At 43.0% G+C, this 25,374-nt stretch overlaps 1 protein-coding gene across 9 annotated transcripts in view; it reads left to right on the top strand.

Annotated features, from left to right (window-relative positions):
• Positions 1-25,374, top strand: part of AHI1 (Abelson helper integration site 1) — a 184,473-nt gene that overhangs the window by 11,195 nt on the left and 147,904 nt on the right. For 8 of the 9 annotated variants that reach the window (XM_053288440.1, XM_053288454.1, XM_053288469.1 and 5 more), the window contains 8 exons: positions 409-478; positions 1,060-1,181; positions 7,542-8,152; positions 11,706-11,893; positions 12,886-13,105; positions 13,846-14,038; positions 14,814-14,909; positions 22,774-22,956. In XM_053288440.1, the coding sequence (XP_053144415.1) occupies positions 469-478; positions 1,060-1,181; positions 7,542-8,152; positions 11,706-11,893; positions 12,886-13,105; positions 13,846-14,038; positions 14,814-14,909; positions 22,774-22,956 (1,623 nt within the window). In that variant the 5' untranslated portion in view covers positions 409-468. The remainder of the gene's footprint in view (positions 1-408; positions 479-1,059; positions 1,182-7,541; positions 8,153-11,705; positions 11,894-12,885; positions 13,106-13,845; positions 14,039-14,813; positions 14,910-22,773; positions 22,957-25,374) is intronic. The other variant, XM_053288476.1, reaches the window with a different exon arrangement.

The following is a 25,374-nucleotide window of genomic DNA, read 5'->3' as shown; positions in this document are numbered from 1 at the left end:
GATACCAGTTTCGAAGTTACATCTGCAACCAAGTTAAGCACAAGCATTCTGAAACCTTGAATCACACTTTTAAATAAAACCTTTAGTATTGTTAATTTTATGTAAAATGTGGTGAAGTCTCTTTTCTATCTATACCTAGACTCCTAGCCCTCACTATAAGTTACCAAAAATGACACCTGGTGAACCTGGGTAATGGCAACATAAGCAGAAGTACACCTGTATAAGACAATATTATATAACCTTTATTGTTCTTTATTGAGAGACGCCTTAAAGAGGGGCTTTGAAGTCACAGGGGAACCAAGAAATGTCACAAACATGAAAACTTTTTAACCAATTGTTTGTCTTTAATTCTATTTAAGCTTTGCCTTAGTGGTGGTATCCTGTGACATATTCTGATTTTATTTGCAGAATGTGGACCATTGACAAAGAAAAGTGTAACATGTTAAGTCACTCTTGAGAGACCCGAAAATGCCTGCAGGTGCGAGCTCTTGTACAATATGTATCGTTCAAAGTTTTTAACAGTTGTCATAGTGGAAGTGATTTACAGATACTAACAATTATTTTGATAATTTTCAACAATAAGAAAGCTTATTTTAGTTCTGGCACAATAGACAGGAGCCATGATTTGGAGAACAGCCTTGTGCTCCTAAAGCCCCAGTGTACAACTAGCAATGCATGTGACATGACTATGTATTCACATCAGCAGTAAAATTTGACATGCATTTGCTTCTGCATTAAGATGCAGAAGCCAGTCTTTGGGGACAAAACCCACAGTGCATCACCATGGCTTATGCAACACGCTGAATGTGTGGAAATAATATTGCAGATTCACTATGCCAGTCTGCACTCTTGTGTTTTTCCCTTTTTGCAGTGACATCTGGTACAGTAAAATCAGGATATTTGCTCTTGCTTTCTGTGCAGAGCAGGAGCTATGTTCATGGCATTGTTCAACTTGCATGTCCTCTATATAATTCATGATCACTGTGTTGGAGTGCTGATGTTCAGTTTTATTTGTAACAAACTAACTGGAGTGATCAAATTCTTGCCCAATTTTTCCAGTGGAGAGCGAAGCCAAGGCAAAAACCAAGGTTCGCTTTGAAGAAATATTCAGGAACCATCCTGGCTTAACAGATAACAAGAAGGTAAAGAAGAAAACATTAAGCCCTCAGGAGAATATTGTGGTAAGTTGGATTTGCTATGAATGTCTGTCTGGCTGCCTTGGACAGAAATACACATCTCTGAAAAGAGAAATGCATAGTGTTTCAGGATTCAGTCCTCTAAATAGTTGAAGTAAGTCAAGGTGATCTTTTCAGGGTCAGTTTAGTTTGCAGGAGGGAGATTACTGGAGTCTTATAGTGTCATAGGAGGGACCACTTCCATCTTATCTGGATTAATTTAAGACTGTTAGTTCCCATACATTCAACCACAGCCTTCAGATGCAGTTTCAGATTCAAGATTGCTGTTTCTGTAATTAGTATTACAGTATATGTTTATACTGGGTGTGTGGCTAGATCATCTTACTGCTTCATCCTTTCCCGCACAAGAAGCCAAGGCTGCAAACTTCATACAAAATATGAAAAAAAAACCCACGCTTTATAATTGTAATGTTAAATGTGTCTTGTATTATTAATGTTCACATGGAAAGAGAAAATTGTTTTTCACTTAGTATCTACAGACTATAAGAAATCTTATATGATATCATGATAGGGTTGCCAGGTCCAGGTGGTGAAAATAATCAATATCTGTCAGCAAAAAAGTGGAAATAGTTGGTGCTGTTCACAAAAAAATGACTCTAAGAGGTCTCCTCTGTTGCCAGATTTGGCTTTTTAAAAGCCAAACTTTGGGTTACGGCCCATTTGACTCACGAGTATACCCCTGAGGTTCTGGAAACCACTTCGTATTTAAAAATTGCATAAAATGTACATATGCTAATTGGTATAATATATGCATGCTTTGCTAAAAGCAGGATTATTTGAGAATAGGCTTCCTCTGGTTGGATCACAGAATCCTATGGGACAAATGGTGCATTTTCTTTTCATTTTTAAGGGGGAGAGAAACCACCATAGAACCCTTTCCACACAGTTCAAACTGCGTCAGAGGTCACACCAGGAACCTCTGGATCACAGAATCCCATGGGGAAAATCATGCATTCTAATTTCATTTGTGGGTTGGGGAAAAACACCCCTTCTCCACTGTTTAACACTAGTCTCCCCTCAATTGTGCAAAAAATAGAGCAGAGCCATTCAAGAATTCCTGGTTGCGGCTGCCCTTTAAACCCGACCCTGGGTATCTCTGCCCTGCCATATGTTTCTGTCCCAGCACTCTGATGGGGTTGCTGTGCTTGTGTGCATGTTATTGTGAACACACATCTTTATCACTTCATTTTTGGAGAGCAAAGAATGTAGTGCCCATCTTGCCATCCTGCTTCCTTTCTCTCTTGATTGCCAGGAGGAAAGAACAAGGGACAGGGTGGGGAAAGGCCATGCCCCTTTGTGACTTTGCCATTTGACAGGCTTTGAAGCTTGGGATGGGATATAGTGGCGTCCCTGTTGCCAGGCAACTGCTTTGTTGGGTTGGAGAGAGACAGGAGGGCAAGGCAAGTGCTCGGAGAGGTGGCCAGTAAGAAGAACCACAGGCGTGGAGTGGGTGCGATGCCAGGTGGGTCTGCGCTGCCCTCTCTATGATTACAGTTCCAGATTACAATTATGGTGGTGTCTGCATTCAGATGTAATACTGCCACTGAAAAATCTCAGGTTACAGCGGCAAAATTCACTACGAACCGAAGGTTCAAACTGGAGTTTGCCGAGGCAACCTCGGTCCCCTTTTGCTGCAAAACTGCAGTTGCACACATTCAGACATTCAGGAATTCCAACCTCTGCCCCTTATAACTGTGATTTTGTGTTATGTGCGAATGCAGCCAGATTCTTTGGAAAGGATTATGAATGAGCTATTGAGGGAAAGGGGTAGCAGAGTGATGCAAAGACATAAGAACTGCTTTGCTGGATTGACCCCTAAGTCTGCCTGATTCAACATTCTTTTTCCAGCAGTGTCCAGCTAGATGCCCCTAGAAGCTCATAAACGAGGTTGCTTCAGTTAATCTACAACATTGTACTATTGACATGAAAAGAACCTATCTTTTCTTAATCTGCTGAAGCTTGTAAACATTGTTAGATACGTTGAATAAATTTCTTTATATAAGCCAAAGAAGGCTGAATGAAAATTATCAAGTAATCTAAACTTTATTAAAGGATTAATAATAATAGTAGAAGCTCTATTGAAATGGTTGGAGCTTGTGCATACAGGAGTCTTTGATACTGCAGGACTTCACATATCAGTATCCCAATTCTCTCACAATCTTTAATTAGATAAAGAATATCGTATTAGGTCTTCTACTCAAGTAAAAATAATAGATGATGCTGAATACAACCAATGATGTTTTCCTTATATTTTAATTATACTTGGATATATAAACAAAACAGACACAACTTACAAATTAATTTGCAGTTGTATATAAAGACAGAACAGTAGACCTAGTCCTTTTTAAAAACAACAACACTATAAGTACATCCTGCATATATTCAACTGATGGCATTTTGCCAAATAAACTCTCTTGTTTATTGTGTACAATTGGCAGTAACTATGCCGAAGTGTTAGTAGCATAGGCTAACATCCAGTTGTGGAGGTGCTGCATGCAAAGAATGTAGTAATCCAGAATTCTACTCTTTGACTGTAGGGACAATTTTAACCAATCTCTCCTTTCCCTAGAAGCTCTTTTTAACATGTGAAAATATCTTCCTGATGGCTGTGTGGCCTTCAGGGACATATTTTCAGGTGAAGAAGAGATTGACAAAAACCTCTCAGCAGGACTCTACATTTCTAAATGCTGAGGAGATGCTTTGCATGCAGCGCCTCCACAGTTTTAGGATTTCATCCATAGAAGGGATATCTCTAGTCGCAAGGTTAAATATACTCTAAAGTTTCTGGCTTCTGTATAACTGACATTATTTGCAGCTTGTTGTCAAATGAAGATTTATTTGCCACATACAGAGATAACATTTTTTTCAGTGACAGCAAAAAAATGTTCAATTTTTTTAAAATGAGAAACAATTAAACAACTACCTTAATTGTTCAGGTAATTAATTGAACCAATATTTTGTGTATTTTAGTTAATAACTGTCCCTGCCATCAGTAGGCTGGGTCAGTGTTACATTAAAATGGCCAGGACCAGGTGTCAAGGCTGCTGCTGCTGCTACTAGTACTCCGACAACGACAACAAATATTTATATACCACTTTTCAACAGAAGTTCTCAACGAGGTTTAAATAGTAAACCTTGTTAAAAAACAAACAGGGTGATTCCTTGTCCCCAAGGGCTCACAGTCTAAAAAGAAATATAAGGTAGACAACCACCACCACCACCACTGGAGGGATACTGTGCTGGGTTTGCACAGATACAGTTGTTCTCCCCCTGAAAAATATAAGCAAATCATCACTTAAAAATGTGTCTCCTTGTTCAGTTAACAGAGGTAGCTAGGCTGCCTGGCAAAATGCCCTCCATGGCCCTTTCTACTTTGAGGAGCTCATCCTAAGGTTTGTGGTGGGGCTACCTTGGTGTATGGGATGGGGGGAGTGGAGAAGGCAGCAGAGTGGCCTTTTGCCCCCCAAAAGTCACTCCATCATTGCCACACAAAGGCTATGGCCATAGCGTGGTCTCAGGGATCAGCAGTAGGCCCTTCTGAGAGTCCTAGATGCTTGGCAGTTACCAAACAATGCCTACCCCAGACTCTAGCCCTGGGAACAGCCTATGACTCAAAGCAGGGGTTTTCAACCTGTGGTGCTCCAGATGTTGCTGAACTACCATAATCTCTAGCCATAATAAATTGTAACTGGGGATGATGGGAGTTTTAGTTCAACAGCATCTGGAGTACCACAGGTTGGGAACCCTTGGCTAAAAGCAATAAAAGTGACTTTACTATTGACCTTCACAGCCTTGCCCGCCATTGTTTTTTCACTGTCCTTAACGAGAATAGGTTGCAGAACTTCCTACTACCTGGTGGCCTTGCTCTGTTCTGTCTTAGTTCTGCCAGTGCATCTGGGTGATTGTAATGAAATGAGGTCACTTCCTGTTAATTGCCTCTGGGAATAATGATAATGTTACAGGGCTGTTATAAGAACAATCTGATGAAGACTGTGGAACATTTTAGAAACACAATAGAAACAAACAGTTTACAGATCACTTTACAACATTCTATTTGGGTCATGCTGAACATGACTCAAAAATAGAAAGTTGGAAACTGGGTGCAGGGGAGACCAGGGAGAATAGGCAGTACAGTCAAGACAAATTGCCTCTTCTCCTCTTCCATGCTAAATACGACTTGATTTTGGGATAGGAGCAGGCCAGTGTGCTTCCCATCATCCTGCATGCAACCCAAGAGTAGGTTTGGGAAGTTGGGGGATGGGATGAAGGCAGGCAATGTAGAGGTGCGGGGCGCGGGGGCGGGGGAGGAGTGTGAAGGGCTAAAGAATGAAGGTTAGTGGCTGGAGCCATCCTTTCACAGTAAGCTACCATCATTCTGCCTGGAAAATTTCACAGACCTTTCTGTACGGTGGTAGTGGGGGTTTGAGAAACTGAATAGGCATTTGGCTTGTGCACAGGGAAGATGGTATCAAAAGGTAACATCACATTTTACATAATAAATACAGTTTCTGTATGCGCACATAGTTACACTGGTATATCCCTCAGCAAATGCAAGTGGGAATGGTATGCAAGTATCTGGGAACTCTGATTGAGCCAAGGTTCCCAAATATACATACATAGGTACACCCTTCTTGCATCTGATGCACTGGTATACTTGCAGAGATCAGGTTTATAACTTTAGAAGTGGAATTGTGCAAAGAAGTGGTGGAGTGTAATTTTTGTTTTGTTTTTGAGAAAAGTAGAGGACCTGAGAAGGATAGAGGATCTATCCAAAAGAGTTTCTAGTGCAGAGAGAGGGGAACTTGGAAGATTGTTAGGTGGAGAATTAGAGACAAGAGCTGAGGGGTGAGTAAAGCAGAATTACTTAGAATACTAGAATTTTAGAGTTGGAAGGGACCTTGAAGGTCTTCTAGTCTTACCCCCTGCTATTACCGGAATCTGCTATGGTATACCTGACAGATGGCCATCTGCTCTCTGTTTAAAAATCTCTAGTGAAAGATAGCCCAACACTGTGCAAGGCAAGCTGTTCCATTGTTGAACAGATTTTAGAGTTAGGACATTCTTCCTGATGTCTAGACTGAATCTACTTCCATGTAATTTCAACCCATTGGTTCTAATCCTGCCCTTAGAAACAACAGAGAAGAGAGCTCCACCTTCTATGTGAAAGCCCTTCAGATATTTGAAGACTGCTATCTCATCTTCCCCTCCTCTCCTCTCCTCAGGCTTAACATACACAGCTCCTTTAGCAATAGCAATAGCACTTACATTTATTTACCACTCTATAGCTGGAAGCTCTCTAAGAGGTTTACAGTGATTTAGCATATTGCCCCCCAACATTCTGGGTACTCATTTTACCGACCTCGGAAGGATGGAAGGCTGAGTCAACCTTGAGCCCTTGGTCAGGATTGAACTTGTAACCTTCTGGTTACACGGCGGCAGTTTTACCACTGCACCACCAGGGGCTCTTTAATCATTCCTCCTTAGTTTCCAAACCCTTTACCATCTTTGTTGCCCTCCTCTGAATGGCAACAATTAATCCCCTTCTTAAAGAGGTAAAAGCCCAGAAGTGGATACGGTGACTGACATCATAACTAATAAAGTGCAAGTGCTACCCGAGACATGTCAATGCTGATGATGGGTTCAACTGAGAGCACTGGTGCTTGTGCAGCACAAATTTCAGTTACCTCCCCTTCCCCTGGAACCATTCTGTGCCACTGGAAAATATATCTGTAAGGGTTGTGCAGCCATCAGGGAAATATGTTTGGGTGGTTGTGAGAATGCGGCTAGAGCAAAAATAGAGTAGTAGTAGTAAAAGTAAAAACAACATAACGTTATTTAAGTAACCAGATTATGTTGACTGTATCTTTGGAGTTGCTCTCAATACAACTTGTAAAACATCTTAGTTACTATCAGAGCTTCCATTTTACTATAAGCATGTTTTGTAAAATGCTGTTTCAATGAATCCATGCCTGTGGTCATTTAATTACCCCAACATCCTTCAGTAACATTTATGTTAGATATAAACATTGTGTGTTTAAAAATTCAATTTCAACTCTCTTTAAAAATAAAAAAATGTTCTGATGACAATTTTTCAGTGACACTAGAATACATCTGAGCAATTTTTCTTACAACATACTTGAATATATTAAAATCTTGCTCAAATCTTAAATCTTTTCATGTTCAGTATGAATTCCATCTGTTAAGTGTTACTTAAAGCAATTAAGACTCAGTTAGACTTCACTTCACACAATAAAATGAGGCATGTACCAAAATTATTACTGTTACAATATAGATGCTTATAATTTACAGGTAGACAGCTTTTCAATGTCTTTGTTTTGATTTTAGCTTGAGACATTCAAAAATCGTCTTGATCTAACCAAAGAAAGCAAAAATGATGAGGTAATTATAAATAACACTTATAACCCTGAGGAAAGGAGTCCACGGTTTACAAAAAACAAGCTGAGAGACAAGGCCTCAGTTGCGGAAAAAATAAATAATAATGTTGTTAGTGGAGAAGAAAGCAAGAAAGCGAAGTCTAACAAGAAGAAGAAAAAGGCAGTGTTACAAGAACAACTTAATGAGGAAGAAAATCTATCTGAAACTAAGTTAGACAGTTTTGAAAAACAGCTTCATGTTTTTTCAAAGAAAAAACCAAAAAGTGTATTACAGGCAGATGCACTCCATCAAAAAGGGTACAGCAACATAAAAAGTGCCTTGAATGAAGTGAGAGAGGTATCTGAATTAGATGAGGAAGAACAGTTAATTCAAGCCTATCAGCAGCAAGTGGCTGAGGAAGAAGCCAATGCAATTAAGAAGAAAATAAAAAAGAAACTTAAGGAACAGATGTCTGAATTCACCTCCAGTGTTCAAAGCCATGAAGTGGTATTGAACAATGAAGTGGGCAAAAAGAAGAAAAAGAAAAAAGAAGTGCCGGTTGTTTCTGAAGCTGAAACAGTGTGAGTATACATCTTAAATAACCGTTTGATTGTTTGGAGATGGAAAAGAGGGATATGCTTTTCTGAACTGTAGTCTGAACATATGATTTTTAGGGGAAAGTAATGGTGCTGACATATTTGAAGGTCAAGCACACCAGATTTTCTTCTCTGTCCATGTAGTTTCACTCTGAGTTGCGGGGAGGCAATGAGTCTTTGACGTTGTGGTGATTGTGGCAGAACTCAACTGAGAAAGCAAGGTTCTTCCCTTAAGGTTCCTATGCAGGTCTGGGAGGAAAAGAGGTTAAACAGCAGCTGGCTTTCCTACATCTCTTCCCCTGCTTAACTCTAGTGATAGATGAACTCTGACGGAATCTTTAGTCACCCTTTTGCCTCTAGCCTTTAAAAAATGACTCCCAGCCACACATGTCCTCTTTGCTCCCCAGCTCTGTCATGGCTATAATGATAGACATGGACACTGTCACATAGGAAAGGTATCCTTTGCCCGTCAAAAGAAGCAGCATTTCACTGTAATGCATTGAGCCATATCATTGTTACTTCTCCTTGGATGTTGCCCTCTCATATTCCAGAGCCACTTTTGCACAGATATTTTGTTCCACTACCAAGTGCGGGGAGGGATCATTTCTTCCCTCTGCCACTCCGGGACTGGCTTCAGCAGGGTGAGCAAGCTCCAGGACTGTGGGAATCGGGGGCAATGCATTTCCAGTGTTTTGACTCCACTGGGGAAGTGCAGAACGTTTCGATGGTGAAATGTTTCGAATCTAAATGGGCCATTTTGAGCTTGAAACAGATCACCCTTTAAATAAAGGGCCTATTTGAGCTTGGATCAGAATGACCCTGTTTTGACTGGACTGTTTCAGTCTTCTAGGTACCATTTTGGAGGCACTCAGACACCCTTTAAATAAAGGGCTTGTTTTGAGCTTGGAGCAGAACCACCCCGTTTCGATCGGAATGTTTCAATGTTCTGAGCACCATTTTGGAGGTCTGTTTTTCCCTTGAGGATTGGTTTTCTTTCACTGGCTTCTGGTTGGCTTTAGGGATGGGCCTGGACCAGTCTGGAGGCCATTCTAAAGGCCTCCAGACTGGTCCGGATCGGTCCGGACCTGGCCGGTTCGGTTCGGTTGGGGGGGGGTTCCTTTAAGGGTGGGGGAGGGTTTACTTACCCCTCCCGCCGCTTTCACCCCTCCAGCGCGCGTATTCTATGTAGTAATTGGGGCGGCAGGATACCTCCCTGCCGCCCCTTCTCCCACTTGAGTGCAAAAGGCTGCACGGAGCATTTTGCGCACGCGCACGTCACGTGTGCGCTTCACGTCTCTGCGACGTGCGCGCGCGGGCGTCCACACACATGCACACACCTTGCGGAGACGTGAAGCGTGCGCGTGACATGCGTGTGCGCAAAAGGCTCCGTGCAGCCTTTTGCACTCAAGCGGGAGAAGGGAGGTATCCTGCCGCCCCAATTACTACATAGAATACACACGCTGGAGGGGGGAAAGGGGCGAGAGGGGTAAGTAAACCCTCCCCCACCCTTAAAGGAACCCCCCACACAGTGCCGGACCGCAGCTCTGCTGTTCCGTGCACACCCCTAGTTGGTTTGCAATCTCCTTGCTTCTTGGTGGGCTTGTTATTATACAGATCAAATGTTGTCATGGGCAATAGGGGTGTGCATGGTCTGGTGCACCCCGGTCCGGCATGGGGGGGACTGTTGCTTTAAGCGGGGGGTGGTAGTACTTACCCCCCCGCCGCTCTTCCCCCTCCTTGCTGCGCCCCTGGTGGCGCAGTGGTAAAAACTGCTGCCCTGTAACCAGAAGGTTACAAGTTTGATCCTGACCAGGGGCTCAAGGTTGACTCAGCCTTCCATCCTTCCGAGGTCGGTAAAATGAGTACCCAGAATGTTGGGGGCAATATGCTAAATCATTGTAAACCGCTTAGAGAGCTCCGGCTATAAAGCAGTATGTAAATGTAAGTGCTATTGCTATTGCTATTTGAAAAATCTTCTTGGGGCGGCAGAGTTCCGCTAGCACTCGTCGCTTTGAAGGCGCTGCTAGCACTCATGCGTGCTGCTAGCACTCGTCTCTTTGAAGGCTTTACAAACAACGACAGGGGAACTCTGTCACCCCAAGAAGATTTTTCAAATGACACAGCACCGGAGGGGGAAGAGCGGCGCGGGGGGGGGAGAGGGGTAAGTACTACCACCCCCCTGCTTAAAGCAACAGTCCCCCGCCCATCTGGACCACCGGACCTCCGGACCGGTCCAGCGGTCTTTTGAATTGTGCTGGACCGAACCACGCACACTCCTAATGGGCAACTGTGCTCCCATTGGCTGGGTGGAGGGAGGGGAAACACAAAAGGAGGAAATTTCAGATTCAATGTATTCCAAGGGACTGGGAGCAGAGAGAGCCCTTATAGTGTGCTTTTCTGGAAGAAGAGGATCATCAGGAGGAGAGGAGGAAGGAATCAAAGAAGGTTTGATTTTGTGGTTTTTTCGTCACTGAGTATAATATGCTGTTCTATTGCTACTATAGGTTTCTGGTTTTGCTGGATCTCAGATTGAGAAAGGCAGAACTTGGGTGCCTGCCTTCCTTGAGTTATGGTTTGTTTTGTTTGTGAGATAATGCTGTGGCAAGAAATGGACAGTGGTAGCACAGCACACTCTCTGTGTGTAATATTTCTTGGTGATTGCTTTGATGAGCTCCATGCATGGCCTTAAGACGAACGTGTGCTTCAGTCACTGCTCTGTTTTGCTCTGCAATCTGCTGCATTGCTAGGTATACTCAATCAAAATGTGGCTGAAGTTGCTCTAGTTGTGCTTATGGCTATGCTTGCTGACTGCTAAGGGGGCTGCTTTGGCAGCTGTTGCAATGTTAGGAAGTAATGTAAGGAGTCATTATTGTGTGTGAGAGAGCAACTTGTGCCAATGATTATTACTGCAGTGCAGGCACTGTGGCTGGCAGTGGATTCTGGGTCAATGATATTTTTTGGACTGTGTTTGAAATCTGTGTTGGGAGGGACAGATTTCCTTCTACTGTGTGCTTCTGCAGTGTTTCTCAAGGCAGGGTTGCAAAATGCAATGCAAATTGCAATGCAAAACCTTTGTGAACTGCACTCTGTGAGTGCAACTTGTTCCGGCCATAGGGAGCAATGGGGAAACTTGAAACCCTCCATTGTTCCCCATGAGTAGCTCCTAGGGACCCTAAAGTGGGTTGTGTGGGTTGTGGGCATGATGGGTGCTACCTACCACCCAACCACAAACGTTGTTAGCAGGGGAACAATGGGGCATTTCGAGTTCCAAAACATTTCACGTTTGTTCCATCAAAACAGCTGGTTCAACTGCATTTCTTTTCAAGCTCAAAACAGAACACAAAATCCATTTCATGCACATCCCTAGACTCCACCCTAACTAAACTGCTCTTTCACTCTGTCCAAGTCTGGGTTCCTGACTGGTGCGGGGAGGCAAAGTGCTCCTTATTTAAATCTCTGAATGGCTGTTTTGGCGAATTCTGGGGTGTGTGTATGTGTACATTTATACTTGCTAATGGTGAAACTTACTTCATTGCAGTGCAGTGTCCCTCTCTGAACTACAGAATGGCCCAGAAGAAGAGAATATTAGCCAAAAGAGATCACTGGAAAGACTACTCATATCAAAACCTAACGAGGACGATGTGTTAGCAGGGCAACAAGAGCTGGAGGATAATGCTGATAACCAGAAATCTAAAAGAAATAAAGCAAAACGAAAACCCAGAAAAGGTCTGTGTAGGTAGAATCTTAGCAAATCTTGCCAGTACTTGAGTGGAAGGGCAGATGCACAATATCGTATTTTGTGCTTTTCTCTTTTGTTGTGATCCATATTGTACCATACTTCTGGCGATTAAGTTGTCTGAATAGTTTCATCATGTGTGCGTGTGACAGACACTTTGCATATAACTGCAAGCCCTCCATGATTCAGATGATCCGTTGGCTATGAGCATTGTGCAATTTAGGTCACCTCTATTTAGTTTTTAATATGCCTGGTACATGAGGAAATAGAGAGTGCCGCCCAGCCTTTTAATGGCACACTTGTAGCCATGCGCCCTGCTCAACCTTAGTACAACATTTGTCCACAGAGGCAAATGCTGTACCCAGGGAGAGTTTCTTCCTGTGATCTGGAACACTGGACAACCAGCATTTTACCCGGGTAGAATCATGACTAAACACAGCTACAGAAAACAAGCATATTGTCAGTTTACTAGGTGAGTTAACTGGCCTTCTCTCCTATTTATTTCAGAAAGGTTTCTCAATACCGGCCAATTCATGTGCTTTGAAATGTCCTTTATATGTATGAATAACAGCTTCCAATGGTGGTCCTCTCATGTGATCAATTGTAATGAAGAAGATAATGTGGCAATGAGCAGGATGCACTGGCAATGCAGAAATCTCTGCTTAAGAAAAGTTTCAGTTACATCTTCTGGAAGTATTTGTCTTCCATATAGAACGGTTAATGCAAATAAATCATTTATGTAGCTGTTACTCGTGGATCAGAGGTCCTTTCCTAACAGGAATTGACTGTAAGTGCATGTAGGAGTGGAACCTTAGATGGTAGACGTGTTTCATATTGAAAAGAATTCCTTTGCTGCTAAGCAGTGCTTGTTCAATTTCTTGTTAAATAATCTAGTGAAACAAATATGCTGCTGTTTATATATGTAACATTTTATAATGAATTATATACAAGACAAAATTAGTTAATGTTCTTCTGTTCCTAGCATTAGAAGAAAATACAGAAAGCGCTGAAGAAAATACATCGTGTGTGGCTGCTGGAGGTGTTTCAGAAGAATCAAAACCTGCTTTTGATGATAGCCTCATTTTAGGTGTTTACATCCATCGAACTGATAGGCTTAAAACTGATCTCATGGTATCGCATCCCATGGTGAAGATTCACGTGATTGATCAAACAACTGGTCTGTATGTAAAGAAAGAGAATAGGTAATTTCATTGGTTTTTTAAAAGCTTCCTGTCTGTTTTTACAGTTACTTAACTTGTCCTTGATCTTACAAAAGCAAACCTGATTTAATGTTAGTTCACCGAAGTAGATCAACTGATGTCCCTTAAACCACTTCTTTGCTTAGCTTGAGTTTGCATAGTTGGGATTTTATTTTTCATACATGTTGCAGTTCTTATCTGAATTTCAGTATTATTCTCTGGAAAAAAAATATGCAATCAGCCACTGTAGGATTAAACAACAAAGCGTCTTGAGGCACACTAAAGACTAACCAATTCCCACTTCATCAAGTGTGTGAAGTGTTATCCTCAGGTCACAGGCATGTGCATACATTTGTATACAGAGCCATGTTTTTAGTCAGCAAAACCAGAGGAGTTAACATTGTAGATGAATCAACAAAACAGTGGAAAATCTATTTTTTTAAGTAATTGAGGTGAATTCATCAAGATTTTACTATTTCCAGTATGTGTCCCCTCTAATGACGTCTCATTGCATTTGATTTAAGCCAAGATAATTTAAGTTGTCTCTCTGCACTTCTCTGGCCCATCCCTAGAAACGTCTCAGTTGGAATAAGGGGTTCATACCTATAATAATAATAATAACAACCACCACCACCACCACCACCACCTCCATATAGCATGAATGCCTACCTACATGGACCCCGCCCCCCAGCTTTTTGGCAAAAGTCAAAAAGTTGAACTTAATGGTATTTATTGTTATACAGCAGCCGAGCAGTTTCATCTTACTATGAAGAAGCGACAGTGGAACATATTCTTCCCATTATGACCCAGCCTTACGATTTCAGACAATTTAAGTCAACACTTCCAGAATGGGAGGAACAAATCATTTTCAATGAGCGTTTTAACTATTTTGTTCAAGATGCAGAAAGAAGTCCAAGAGTAATCCTGTTTTTTGAGGTACAGAATGACTTTTTGTCTGTAACATTTTCCATTTTAATCAGTTCTGGAAAGTTCTCATATATCCTTAACTGATACTAGTGAAATAGGGTATTAAGAAAATATGTTAAGACAGAAGTTGATAGTGTTGAGCTGGTGATGTTAATATCATAGAAGAATTAGAGCCAGGTAATCTCCTACTGAAGATAAAGAAATATGATAAATAAATAAATGCCTAGGAGGGTTTCGCTCTGTGTGCGCATGCAGAGTCCACTTGAGGATACTTGGGATTTTTTCCAAGTGCTTAACGAGGATGTTGCACCCCACCCTACCACTATTAACCAAGCATTAAGCCTCATTAAGCTTCTCCTTCCGAGTTTCCTCTAACAGCTTTGAAGGGATGCCTGATAGAATCTGTGGAGTAAGGAGACTGCCTAGCACAGTGTTTGTTGGGAAGCTTCCTTGATCCCCTGTGGAGACCCTTGCACCACCTAAACACTTTTTCTAAACAACTTTTTCTCCAAAGACAATCTTTGTTGTCTTTCATGGATTCCCTCTTATTTATTCTGAGCAGATTTGATTTTCACTTCCTGTAGTTTGAGAATTTAGGTTTCTGTACTTCTGGTTGTGCAAAACCTCAGAGTTCATTATGTGTGTATTTTAGCAGAATATTTACTTGCCACATGAAAGTAACAAGTAAAGTACTTATAAAATAAATGCTTTTTGTCTGCAAAATTGTTTTTATTTATTTAACACATTTATATACCGCCCCAAAAAACATGTCTTCTAATTCTAGGTCCTTGATTTTTTAAGCATGGGTGATGCAAAGGCCAATTCTGAGGGTCAAGCTAAGGAAAGCGGTTTTCGGAAAATCTGTTGGGCATTTCTAAAGGTAAGGGTTTTTTTAAAAAAAAATTGAAACATGACCACAGAGACTGCCATCTGTAAATGTGCCACACTGCAAAGCACATTCTATGATCCTATGTTTACAGAAGCTTCAGCAGGGCTGGGCTTGCCTCCTGCCCCTTCATGGCCAATCAGAGGCCATGATGTACATTACATCAGCTGCTGATGTAATGAGGCTTGCCAGTCTACTGGAAGCACACGGCATGTTGGGAATGCTTTCTCAGCCCTTGGAGGACCTTCTATGCTTCCAGCTCCCAATTTCAGCAGTTGAGGCCTGTCTTAATTATGTGTGCACTGGGTTTGGTGACCCGAACAGAGGTGCTTGCCTGTTGCTACTAGGGTAGGAGCTCTTTGACCTCTTACCCCATCTCCATATGATCATTGGAAATGTTCTGCTATTTGATTGGATGGCATCCCTGATTTAATTTGATCCTTCATGGGGGCCAGATCTATTTGATTCAGTGCTGAATCAAAGGATCACATCAATTCAGGGCCAAAGCACTGGCCATCCAAAGTGGCCCCACTGACCCTTGTACTTACTGGGTGGGCTTCTGCAAGCCTCTTTACTGGTGGTGCTGAGAGAACCAGTGAACACAGCTTCTGAATACAGGTTTTATTTCAAAAGTGCTTCTTATAGGTGTCCACCTGCCCCGTTTCCTCTGCACTCCTGGGAATGACATGGGTGGTCCTGGAAATCCTAGTCTTTTCAGGGTCTGCAAGAATTGCATACCCCTGAATTGGTTATGAAAGCTGAATCAGAAAGCTGAATCAGAATGAGAGCTGCTTCCTGCTCTCACTCTGAATGAGTAAATATTTTTGCCTTGTTTCATTGCCTTCTGTCCCTGGGGCAATTTTTCTATACATATGTTGGATTCATTTTTACAGAGGTGGCATTTTTCACAAAATATCCCCCCTCCTCATTTCAGTTCAGCCCTAGTACATGAAATTTCATTTTTCCAAATCTCTCCTGACCTACAGCCCTTAATGTGCTCTGTTGCACCCTCTGAACTAAAATTGAGGTGGTATGTGCCATTCTGCTGATTTTGTAGCGGATATGACCATAGCATAAACTCACTTATTCACTCTGAATAATTGAGGATCCAGTTATCACTTATCAGACTCAGCAATATGTGGACACAGGCTTTGAGTGCCTCCCATTTCAGATGCAGATAGTTATTGCACTAAATTTATTCTTCATCCCACTTCATACACCCCTGAAATAATAGTTATCAGATTATTCATTTGACATCTAATAATGTGCACTACATCTTTCTGAAATAAAACTTGTTCTCACTATCTGAAATTGCTGTTTCATTTGCTAAGCTGTAATGTAATTAATTGATTCAAATTGTCACATCATAAATATGGGCATGCTGCTTGGCTTGTAGTTAGTAAAGTATGTCAGACCTTCCAATCAATAACTTGCAGATCTGGATAATGGTTCTGTCCATTCATAATAGTGGGTTCTGCGCCTGCGCAGATCAGCTTCGGTTAGAATTTGCAAGCTCCTCGCAATGCCCTCAACCACCTATCCACGCGACTGCGGCACCCCCTAGTGGCAGTTGGGCATCCTGTTTAGCCAGTTTCTTGCTGACTGCGCTACGGATCAATTCTCAGAAACATCTTGCTCCTCGAATATTTTTACGAAATACTTAAGACCACAGAATGTACTAGACCACTCTTTGCCTATCAGACTTTGTTGAAACTGAACTTCGTAATCGACCACAGGAACGTTTTTGACTATTCAATTTGCACTTTGGATCCCCTGGCTTGATGCGGAACAGACGGACCACAACTCCACTTTTGGTTTCCCTCAGATTTGTTTGGAAGTTGCCAGCATCTCCCTGTCTCGGACTGCACGACTACTCTAACTGCTAGCCAGATGAGCCAGCCCAAGAAAGTTGGTAAAGGGAAAGCCACCTTTAAAAGGTGTACTGGGTGTCTCGGAAAGATTCCTTCTACAGATGGGCACAATCTCTGTTTGTTTTGTCTGAGGGAGGCCCATAGTACCGCGAATTGCGGTGTCTGTGTGACTTTTAACAAACAGACTCTGAGGAATCGCAGTGCACGGCTTAAAGTTTACCTAATGGAAGATGCGCTTTTAGCAGGGAAATCTTCCTCTGCTTCCACCGGGCCGGGTCCTGCTAAAATGCAGTCTAAAGCCCCTGCCAAGCCTAGTGCGCCTTCGGCGTCGATAGCCCTGATACCGATGGCCTCGGCTTCGAGGTCTAAAGACCCAAAATCATCTTCGGGTGTGAAAGCTCCCTTTAAGAAACCAGGAAACCATGGTGCGGGTCTGAAGAGGAAATCTTCGCCTCACTCTTCCGGTCCATCAGGAAAAACACTTAAAGTAAAAGGTTGTTGGGATCACACCCCTTCGCCTTCAGGATTGGAGTCCTATGACCTGCCTCAACATCGAGCCATCTCCTTGTCTCTGGCGCCTACTCTGCGTCAGTCCCCGTCTTCTTCACATGAGGAACCTTTACATCGGAAACATCTGTCGACACCGAAAGGATTGACCTTGAAAACTTCCAAGTTGACATCAACATCGACTGCCAGGACTTCGACATCGACCGCGACTATGCCTGATAAGGCAGAAAGGGCCACAACGTCAGGAACTTCGACGTTGGGGGCTACAACATCGAGAGCTTCGACGTCGGGAACTGCGACATCGAAGGCCTCATGTGCAGAAGAGATGACTGTGGCGGTCATACTCGATACCAAGCTCGACGTTGACGCTGAGCACACTGCCTACCTCGACATTGAATTGGAATCTAAGGGAATCTATGCAGATGATATTGATTCCCCTGCGAACGCTCTGTCTCTGCTTCTCCATTCTGAGGAGAATACTCCTTCTACAGGGACATTCTCGGGATTCCGAGATAGTGATGGCCACATGCCTATCACAAGAACACCATCGCTCTCTGCTAAAGGCACGCTTGTCATTGGCCTCTTGCCCCATGGAGGCTGGGGAGATACTTGTACGATTTCAGGTGACGAGTATGCCCTCTTCGCCCAGTGGCGGGAGGAGAGACAACATCTCTTGCACATTCAGAGAACGGAATCTGTGGTGCAAGCTACTGCAAACCCTATAAGGGTTACTGAATCTGTTGTTCAGACTACTACTGATTTGACACGCCAAAGATCAGTCTCTTTACAGGCGGATTTCCCTGTTAATTTGCCTAGTCGGAGGACAGTGTCCCTTCAAGTGGATTTCCAACCACTTCCAGTTATTCCTCTGCAGCGGAAGCTGCGTCAAACAGCCACACAGACAGTCCATGTTTGATCACCGGTTCCGGCTCCTGCTTACACAGAAGAGCCAACCTCTCCTATTCCTTTGTCTGATGCTGAAGATGATGTTGAAGATGATATTGATACCTATGCTTTGGATTCCACAGACACGGATCCCAAGGAGGAACCCACCTTACCGGAACCTACTCTGAATGTCGCCCCCATCACTTCCACATCGCCCACTGAGGAAATGAAGGGTTACCATCAACAGGTGGCCGAGATGGCACAAGTTTGGGGTTTAAAACTCAAGCAAAAGACCACGGTGGGTCTCTCTCCAGTCTTCATTCCTAACTTGCCACATATTTCCAGAGCGGCCAAGTTGGAATGGAAAGTCCTCCAAACCTCGACTCCTACCTCCAAATGGTTAGAGACCCTATACCATGTTCAGGAGGAGGATAATGAATATCTCCTGCACCACCCCACTCCAAACTCTTTGGTGCTGAATTGTGCATCTACCGCCAAAGGTGGTCGCCACCATACCACTTTGGCGGTTAAGGAGGGCAGAAAGCTTGATGTGCTGGGCAGTCGCACCTATTCCACAGCCTGTCTCTCTATTAAAATCGCTAATTACATTGCCTGTCAGGCAAAATATACTCATTCTCTCTGGGAAAGTCTATTTGATCAGAGAACTTCCCTTGACCGGGAAGAGTTTATCAAAAAATTCGAAACCACCTTCCAACGGGCAACAATGGCAACCAGGCAGCAATTGGCCAATGCAAAACATCTTGCGGAATCAGAGTCCCGCACATTGACCGCCTCCATAATCCTATGGCGACATGCTTGGCTTAGGGCGACAAGCCTTCAACAAGAAATGAAGGACTGCATAGAGACGCTCCCTTTTGATGGCAACGGCCTCTTTTCAGAAAAGACCGTTGAGACAATGGAGCAATGGAAGAAGTCCAGAATTTACTGCGCACTCCTTTACTTCACAAAAGGGCAACGCCTCTATGTCCCAGCCATACCATCAATACCAACGTAGACAAGGGTATTTCCATCAATCGGATCGCAAGGATTATAGACGCCCGTATCAGCGATATAACCGGAAGCCATATTACAACAAGAGTAAGCCTAATCAATCGGGCTGTAATAAGGCTGCTCAACAACCCAAGCAGCAGCTTTGATCTGGGACAGAGCCCACCTGCACCAACCAACTACAATACCTCAACTGCCGGCACCAACTTGGCGTTGACAGTAGCCAACAGCATTGGCGTAAAAGACTCCGTAACACCTGTCAGCCCGACCATCAGGCTGGCAAGCTACGCCTCAGCATGGCAACACATAACATCCGACCAGTGGGTCCTACCTACACATCATATCGACCGGTTATGCTCTCGAATTCTTGGAGATACCACCTTTCAACGGAATGCAGTTTACTCCAGAAACGACAGTTCTGAGAGAAGAGGTGATACAATTGTTGGAGAAGGGAGCGATCTCCCCCATGCAATGGGCTCACAGCCAAAAGGGGTATTATTCCCATTACTTTCAAATCCCCAAGCAGGATGGGGGCATCTGCCCCATAATGGACCTCCAGTGGCTCAATCAATACATAGAAGTAAAAAAGTTTCGAAGGACAACGTTGCAAGCCATCCTTCTGCTTCTTCATGGGGAGCGCTGGATTGCAATGCTCGATCTGAAAGATGCCTACTTCCATGTTGGAATACAGGTCAATCATTGCAAGTATTTTCGGTTCACGTTAGGGACGGAGATTTACCAATACAACGTCTTGCCGTTTGGACTAGTCACTGCGCCCAGAGTGTTTACAAAGTGTGTGGCAGTCATTATAGCCCATTTAAGAACATTGGGAGTCTCGATTTATCCATAGCTGGACGATTGGCTTTTGACAGCCAGAACTCAAGAGGGTCTCTTATCTCATATTTCAGTAATGACTACTCTGTTGGAGGATCTCGGGGTTCTCATCAATTGGAAAAAATCTGTCCTCCTGCCATCCAGTTGCCTCCAGTACTTTGGTGCACGTTTGGAGATGGTAGAGCAAAATGCATACCTCCCAAACAACTGCTTCGAGCGTATTCGGGCCTTAGTGAGGACATTCACTCTGATGCCCTTACAACTTGCAAGACAAATCCCAGTGTTGCTGGGCCTCATGGCATCCTGCACCACTACAGTGCCTTATGCGAGACTATATCTACGAATCTTGCAACAGTAGTTTCGCACATTTCACCCACGGTCCGAAGCGCAATCCAAAAAACTTCATATCCCAAGGAATGTATTGATCTCCCTGCATTGGTGGACAATACAGGACAACCTATTGAGAGGTGTGCCCTTCCAGTCTCTTCAACCCAATGTCACACTGACAACGGACGCCTCTATGATGGAGTGGGGAGCACACTTGGGAGAGTTCAGGGCGCAGGGCCTGTGGACTGTGGCAGAGGCTTGCTTCCATATCAATTACTTGGAGCTGTTGGCAGCGTTCAAGGCTCTACAAACCTTTCAAGTTCACTTAGAGGGTTGTGTAGTTCAGTTACAAATGGACAATACAACCGTGATTGCCTATCTGAACAAGCAAGGGGGGACATTCTCCCGGTCATTGTGCAACATCAGCCTGATGACTTGGAATTGGTGTATACCCAAGCGGATTCATCTGAGAGCAATACATATCAAAGGCACTCTGAATTGCCTGGCAGACTCCCTCAGCAAGAACTTGGTGATAAATCAACACGAATGGGAGTTGAATCCCTTGATTCTACAACAACTATTCCTATTATGGGGAACGCCCGAAATCGATCTCTTTGCAACATCAGAGAACAAGAAGTGCAGATAATACTGTTCAAGGATGGGTCTGGGTACCCTATCCAAAGGCGATGCATTTCAATACCAGTGGGTACGGAGCTACTTCTATGCTTACCCACCGATACCTCTACTGACCAGGGTGGTGTCCAAGTTACTGCGCGAACAGGCAAAAGCTATTGTAATTGCTCCATGGTGACCAAGACAGCCTTGGTTCACACAGCTACTCAAACTCTCCAAGGGGAGTTTCAAATGGCTGCCGCAGTGGCCAGATCTGATCACACAGGGTCAAAACCAGATGCAACACCCAAACCTGTCGGTACTAAATCTGACAGCCTGGAAGGTAAACTTCTGAAGAAGATCTTGCTTAACACCAGAAAGGTGTCAACCAGATGTAACTACAGATCGAAATGGCATAGATTTTGCACTTATGCCAGAGCCCATGGGTTTTCTCCTGGACAGGCCACTTTTAGGAACGTCCTTCTTTACCTTACCACACTTAAAATGAAAGGCCTCACTATTGTCTCAGTCAGGGTTCATTTGGCGGCAATCTCAGCCCGGCATAGCGGATGGGATGGAAAGACCATGTTCACGCACCCGAGGTGTAAGGACTTCCTTAGGGGTATCACTAACCTTTATCCCCCAGTTCGGACACCAGCTGAACAGTGGAGTCTCTCCCTTGTCTTAGCGGCCTTGATGGAGCCACCATTCAAACCAATGGCATTGGCATCACTAAAACTGGGCACTCTGAAGACCCTTTTCTTGATAGCTATCACCACAGCAAAGCGGGTTAGTGAGCTGAGGGCTCTTCGTATCGATATTCCTTACACAAAGATCTACCCTGACCGGGTTGTCTTGTGCCTTGACCCAGAGTTCAGACCAATGATAGTGTCCACCTGAATGCAGATATAGTCTTGCCAACCTTTTTTGCAAGTCCAACTACGGACTTAGAGCGCTCCATGCATTCTTTAGATGTATGAAGGGCTCTTCTCTACTATCTTAAGGTGACTCAGCCAATTCGGAAAACTAAGTGCCTGTTTCTGTGTGAAAAAGGCCAACATAAGGGCTTATCCCCTTTGCGGCAGAAACTATCCTATTGGTTGGTAGAACTGATTAGGCTTGCATATGAGGTGCAGCGGGTCACCCCGCCTGCTACTATACGAGCGCATTCCACAAGGGCCTACGCTACATCGGCAGCCCATCCGGCAGGCATTAGGTTCAAGGACATTTGCACAGCAGCAAACTGGGCATCACACCATTCCTTTATTAAACACTATGCAATAGATTTCTGGATGGTGGCTGCAGCTGAGTTTGGGCGGGCAGTACTTAAACGAGTGCTGCAGTAGTTTGGGCACCCGCCACCAGTTGGGTAGCTCACTAATCACCCACTATTATGAATGGACAGAACCACTATCCAGATAAACAGGTTGCTTACCTGTAACAGATGATCTGGTAGTGGTTCTGCCATTCATAAGACCCACCCAGCCTACCCCACTGCAGGTCCAACCTTCTGCAGCATCGCTAACTTCTGCAGCATCACTAACCGTAGGCACCAGTAACATCTTCAGTCTATCAGTGGTAGTCGGCCATCAAGAAACTGGCTAAACAGGACGCCCAGCCGCCACTAGGGGGTGCCGCAGTCGCGTGCATAGGCGGTTGAGGGCGTCGCGAGGAGCTTGCGAATTCTAACCAAAGCTGATCTGCGCAGACACAGAACCCACTATTATGAATGGCAGAACTACTACCAGATCGTCTGTTACAGGTAAGCAACCTGTTTTTAGAATGTTTTTGCTTTAAGCATTTTGCCTTTTCAGCTTGTAGGTGCAAATGGAGTTCTGAATGTTGGTGGGAAACTACGTCTTCAACTCTATTATCCTCCTCCAAGGTCCAGGACACAACTAAATGTGGAGGTTTATGACTGGTGGGCAAAATATCCCAGAATCCGGTATCCCTCAACACTTTATGTAACTGTAAAAGGCATTAAAACTCCGGAGTGTGTAAGTTAAATTATATCTGCATAAACAATTCACCAAAGACATTTCTGTATACATGAAACTGAGAAAAGCTGTTCTTCTTGTTTGGCCTTTTATAACTAGTTACAGTAAGGAAACAACTTATGTTACATGCTTCCCATCTGATTGCTTCTCTCTAGCCTGCTATTGTATGTTAAATACTTTTCTGTCGGAAGTCAAACTGAACCTAGGCTCAGATATGTTTTTTCAAAGAACTGTAACTGAACCCAAACCTAAATTCTCTTGGTTTCTTTGAACCTGAACCAAATATCTAAATACAAAGTGTGGTAACTAGTTCAAAATTAGTGGTTCAAATATCAGGCATTCAGCTTACAATTTATATAATTAGGGGTTTATTTGCCTGGTTTTTTCTCCTGTCAGATGTATTTTGTTTGTTAAAACCTTAAAAAAAAGATACAGTAGACAGTAGTATATATTTTTGCTCAAGTTAAATAGTTGGCATTTTATTTATTTTACAGAGTTATATTGTAGACAGATAATTTGGTATTATTCTGTAAGGAATTTCTCAGTTCAAAAGTGGTTCAACTGGAACTGAACCAAAGAGTTTAAAAATATAGATGAACCTAACTGGAGTGGAATCACATTTTAAAGTAGGTGTCCTACTGAAATGTATACATATGCAGTACAGTAACAGAGGTATAGCAAAAATGTCTGAAGATTATGCATGTGGTATATTATTTTTTAAAAATACATTTTTTAAGATGATACCTTCTAGACTTCAGAAATATTGGTTGATCTTTACTCTAGTGAAACCCAAGAAAACTGCTAAATGAAAATGTTGTTTATTATTATTAGTGTAGCCATTATAAGCATGATATAGTTTATATTGATGCCCCAGGTGGTGTAGGGACCCAAGCAGAAGTACTTGTTGAGAAATGAACAACAACTGATGAGGAGGAGAAGGAGAAAAAATTTCTTTCTACTTTACTTGACTGAATGCTATACCCACCATGCTTTTCTGCTCATTATAAGAAGTAGGCTCCACTGTACTTAGCACAATTTAATGATGCCCCTAGAAAGTTAGCATTTGTTGATGAACTACAGATTGCAACAGGCATGCTTTTGTGTGCTGTGTTTAATATAAATTCACCCTCCTGCCTTCAGAGATCAGAATCCCATACTTCACCCAGTTCTATTGATGAGAATGGAAGTTGCATACTCTACTGGTGGTTTGCTGAACCAGATCTATTGTTGTTGTTGTTGTTGTTTGTTTACACAGTCAGACAGGTGTTATTGACTGGTTTGTTTTATCCAGACATCGAGTCCTTCCCAAGGACCTGGGATGGCTGAATTTTATTATCAATGTTGTTGCTGTTGTTATAGATATCATCACAGAATATAGGTTCTGAGTAAAGTTGCTTTTTGTAACTGGCTGATGGTGATTTCTGTGGCCCCTATGGTGTTGAGGTGCTCTTCAAGTTGTTTTAGAATTGCACCTAGGTCGTCAACTACCACTGGGATTATTTTGGTCTTTTTCTGCCACAGCCTTTCAATTTCAGTTTGTAGATCTTTGTATTTTGTTTTTTTCCTATTTCTTTCTCTTCTATTCTGCTATCCCCTGGTATTGCTATGTCGATTATTTTAACTTGTTTTTCTTTCTTATCAACTACAGTTATATCTGGTGTATTGTGTGACAGATGTTTGTCTGTTTGTAGTCGGAAGTCCCATAATATTTTTACATCTTCATTTTCTACCACTTTTTTAATTTGATGGTCCCACCAATTTTTGGCTACAGGTAGCTTGTATTTTTTGCAGATGTTCCAGTGTATCATCCCTGCTACCTTGTCATGCCTTTCTTTGTAGTCAGTCTGTACGATCTGTTTACAACAGCTGATTAGGTGGTCCACGGTTTCATCTGCTTCTTTACAAAGGCGGCACTTGCTGTTTGTTGTGGATTTTTCAACTTTTGCTCTTATTGCATTTGTTCTTAGTGCCTGTTCTTGTACAGCTAGTATTAAACCCCCAGTTTCTTTCTTCAAGTTGCCATTCTTAAGCCACTGCCAGGTCTTGGTGATGTTTGATTTTCCAGTTATATTATGCAAATATTGACCATGCAGTGGCTTATTTTTCCATTTTTCTGCTCGGTTCTTGACTTGTTCGTTCTTGTAGGCCTGCTTTGTTTCATTGGTGTTGAATAGTTTCTCGTTATTGACCATTTGAAGTGCGTCTTCTTCACTGTCCTTGATATATTCTTCAAGGCCTCTTTTCTCCTTCTCTACTGTTTGATGGACTTGCAGCATTCCCCTTCCACCTGAGCTGCGAAGGAGGTATAGCCTATCGACATCACTGTGTGGGTGCAGAGCATGATTAATGGTCATTATTTTCCTGGTCTTACGATCTAGCGTCTCTAGCTCTGCCTGGGTCCAGTCTACTACTACTACT

Source organism: Hemicordylus capensis, chromosome 1 (genome assembly GCF_027244095.1).
Source record: "Hemicordylus capensis ecotype Gifberg chromosome 1, rHemCap1.1.pri, whole genome shotgun sequence".
Classification (NCBI taxonomy): Eukaryota; Metazoa; Chordata; class Lepidosauria; order Squamata; family Cordylidae; genus Hemicordylus; species Hemicordylus capensis.
The sequence above is the reverse complement of the archived record's forward strand: the minus strand, read 5'-3'. Positions and strand labels throughout refer to the sequence as shown.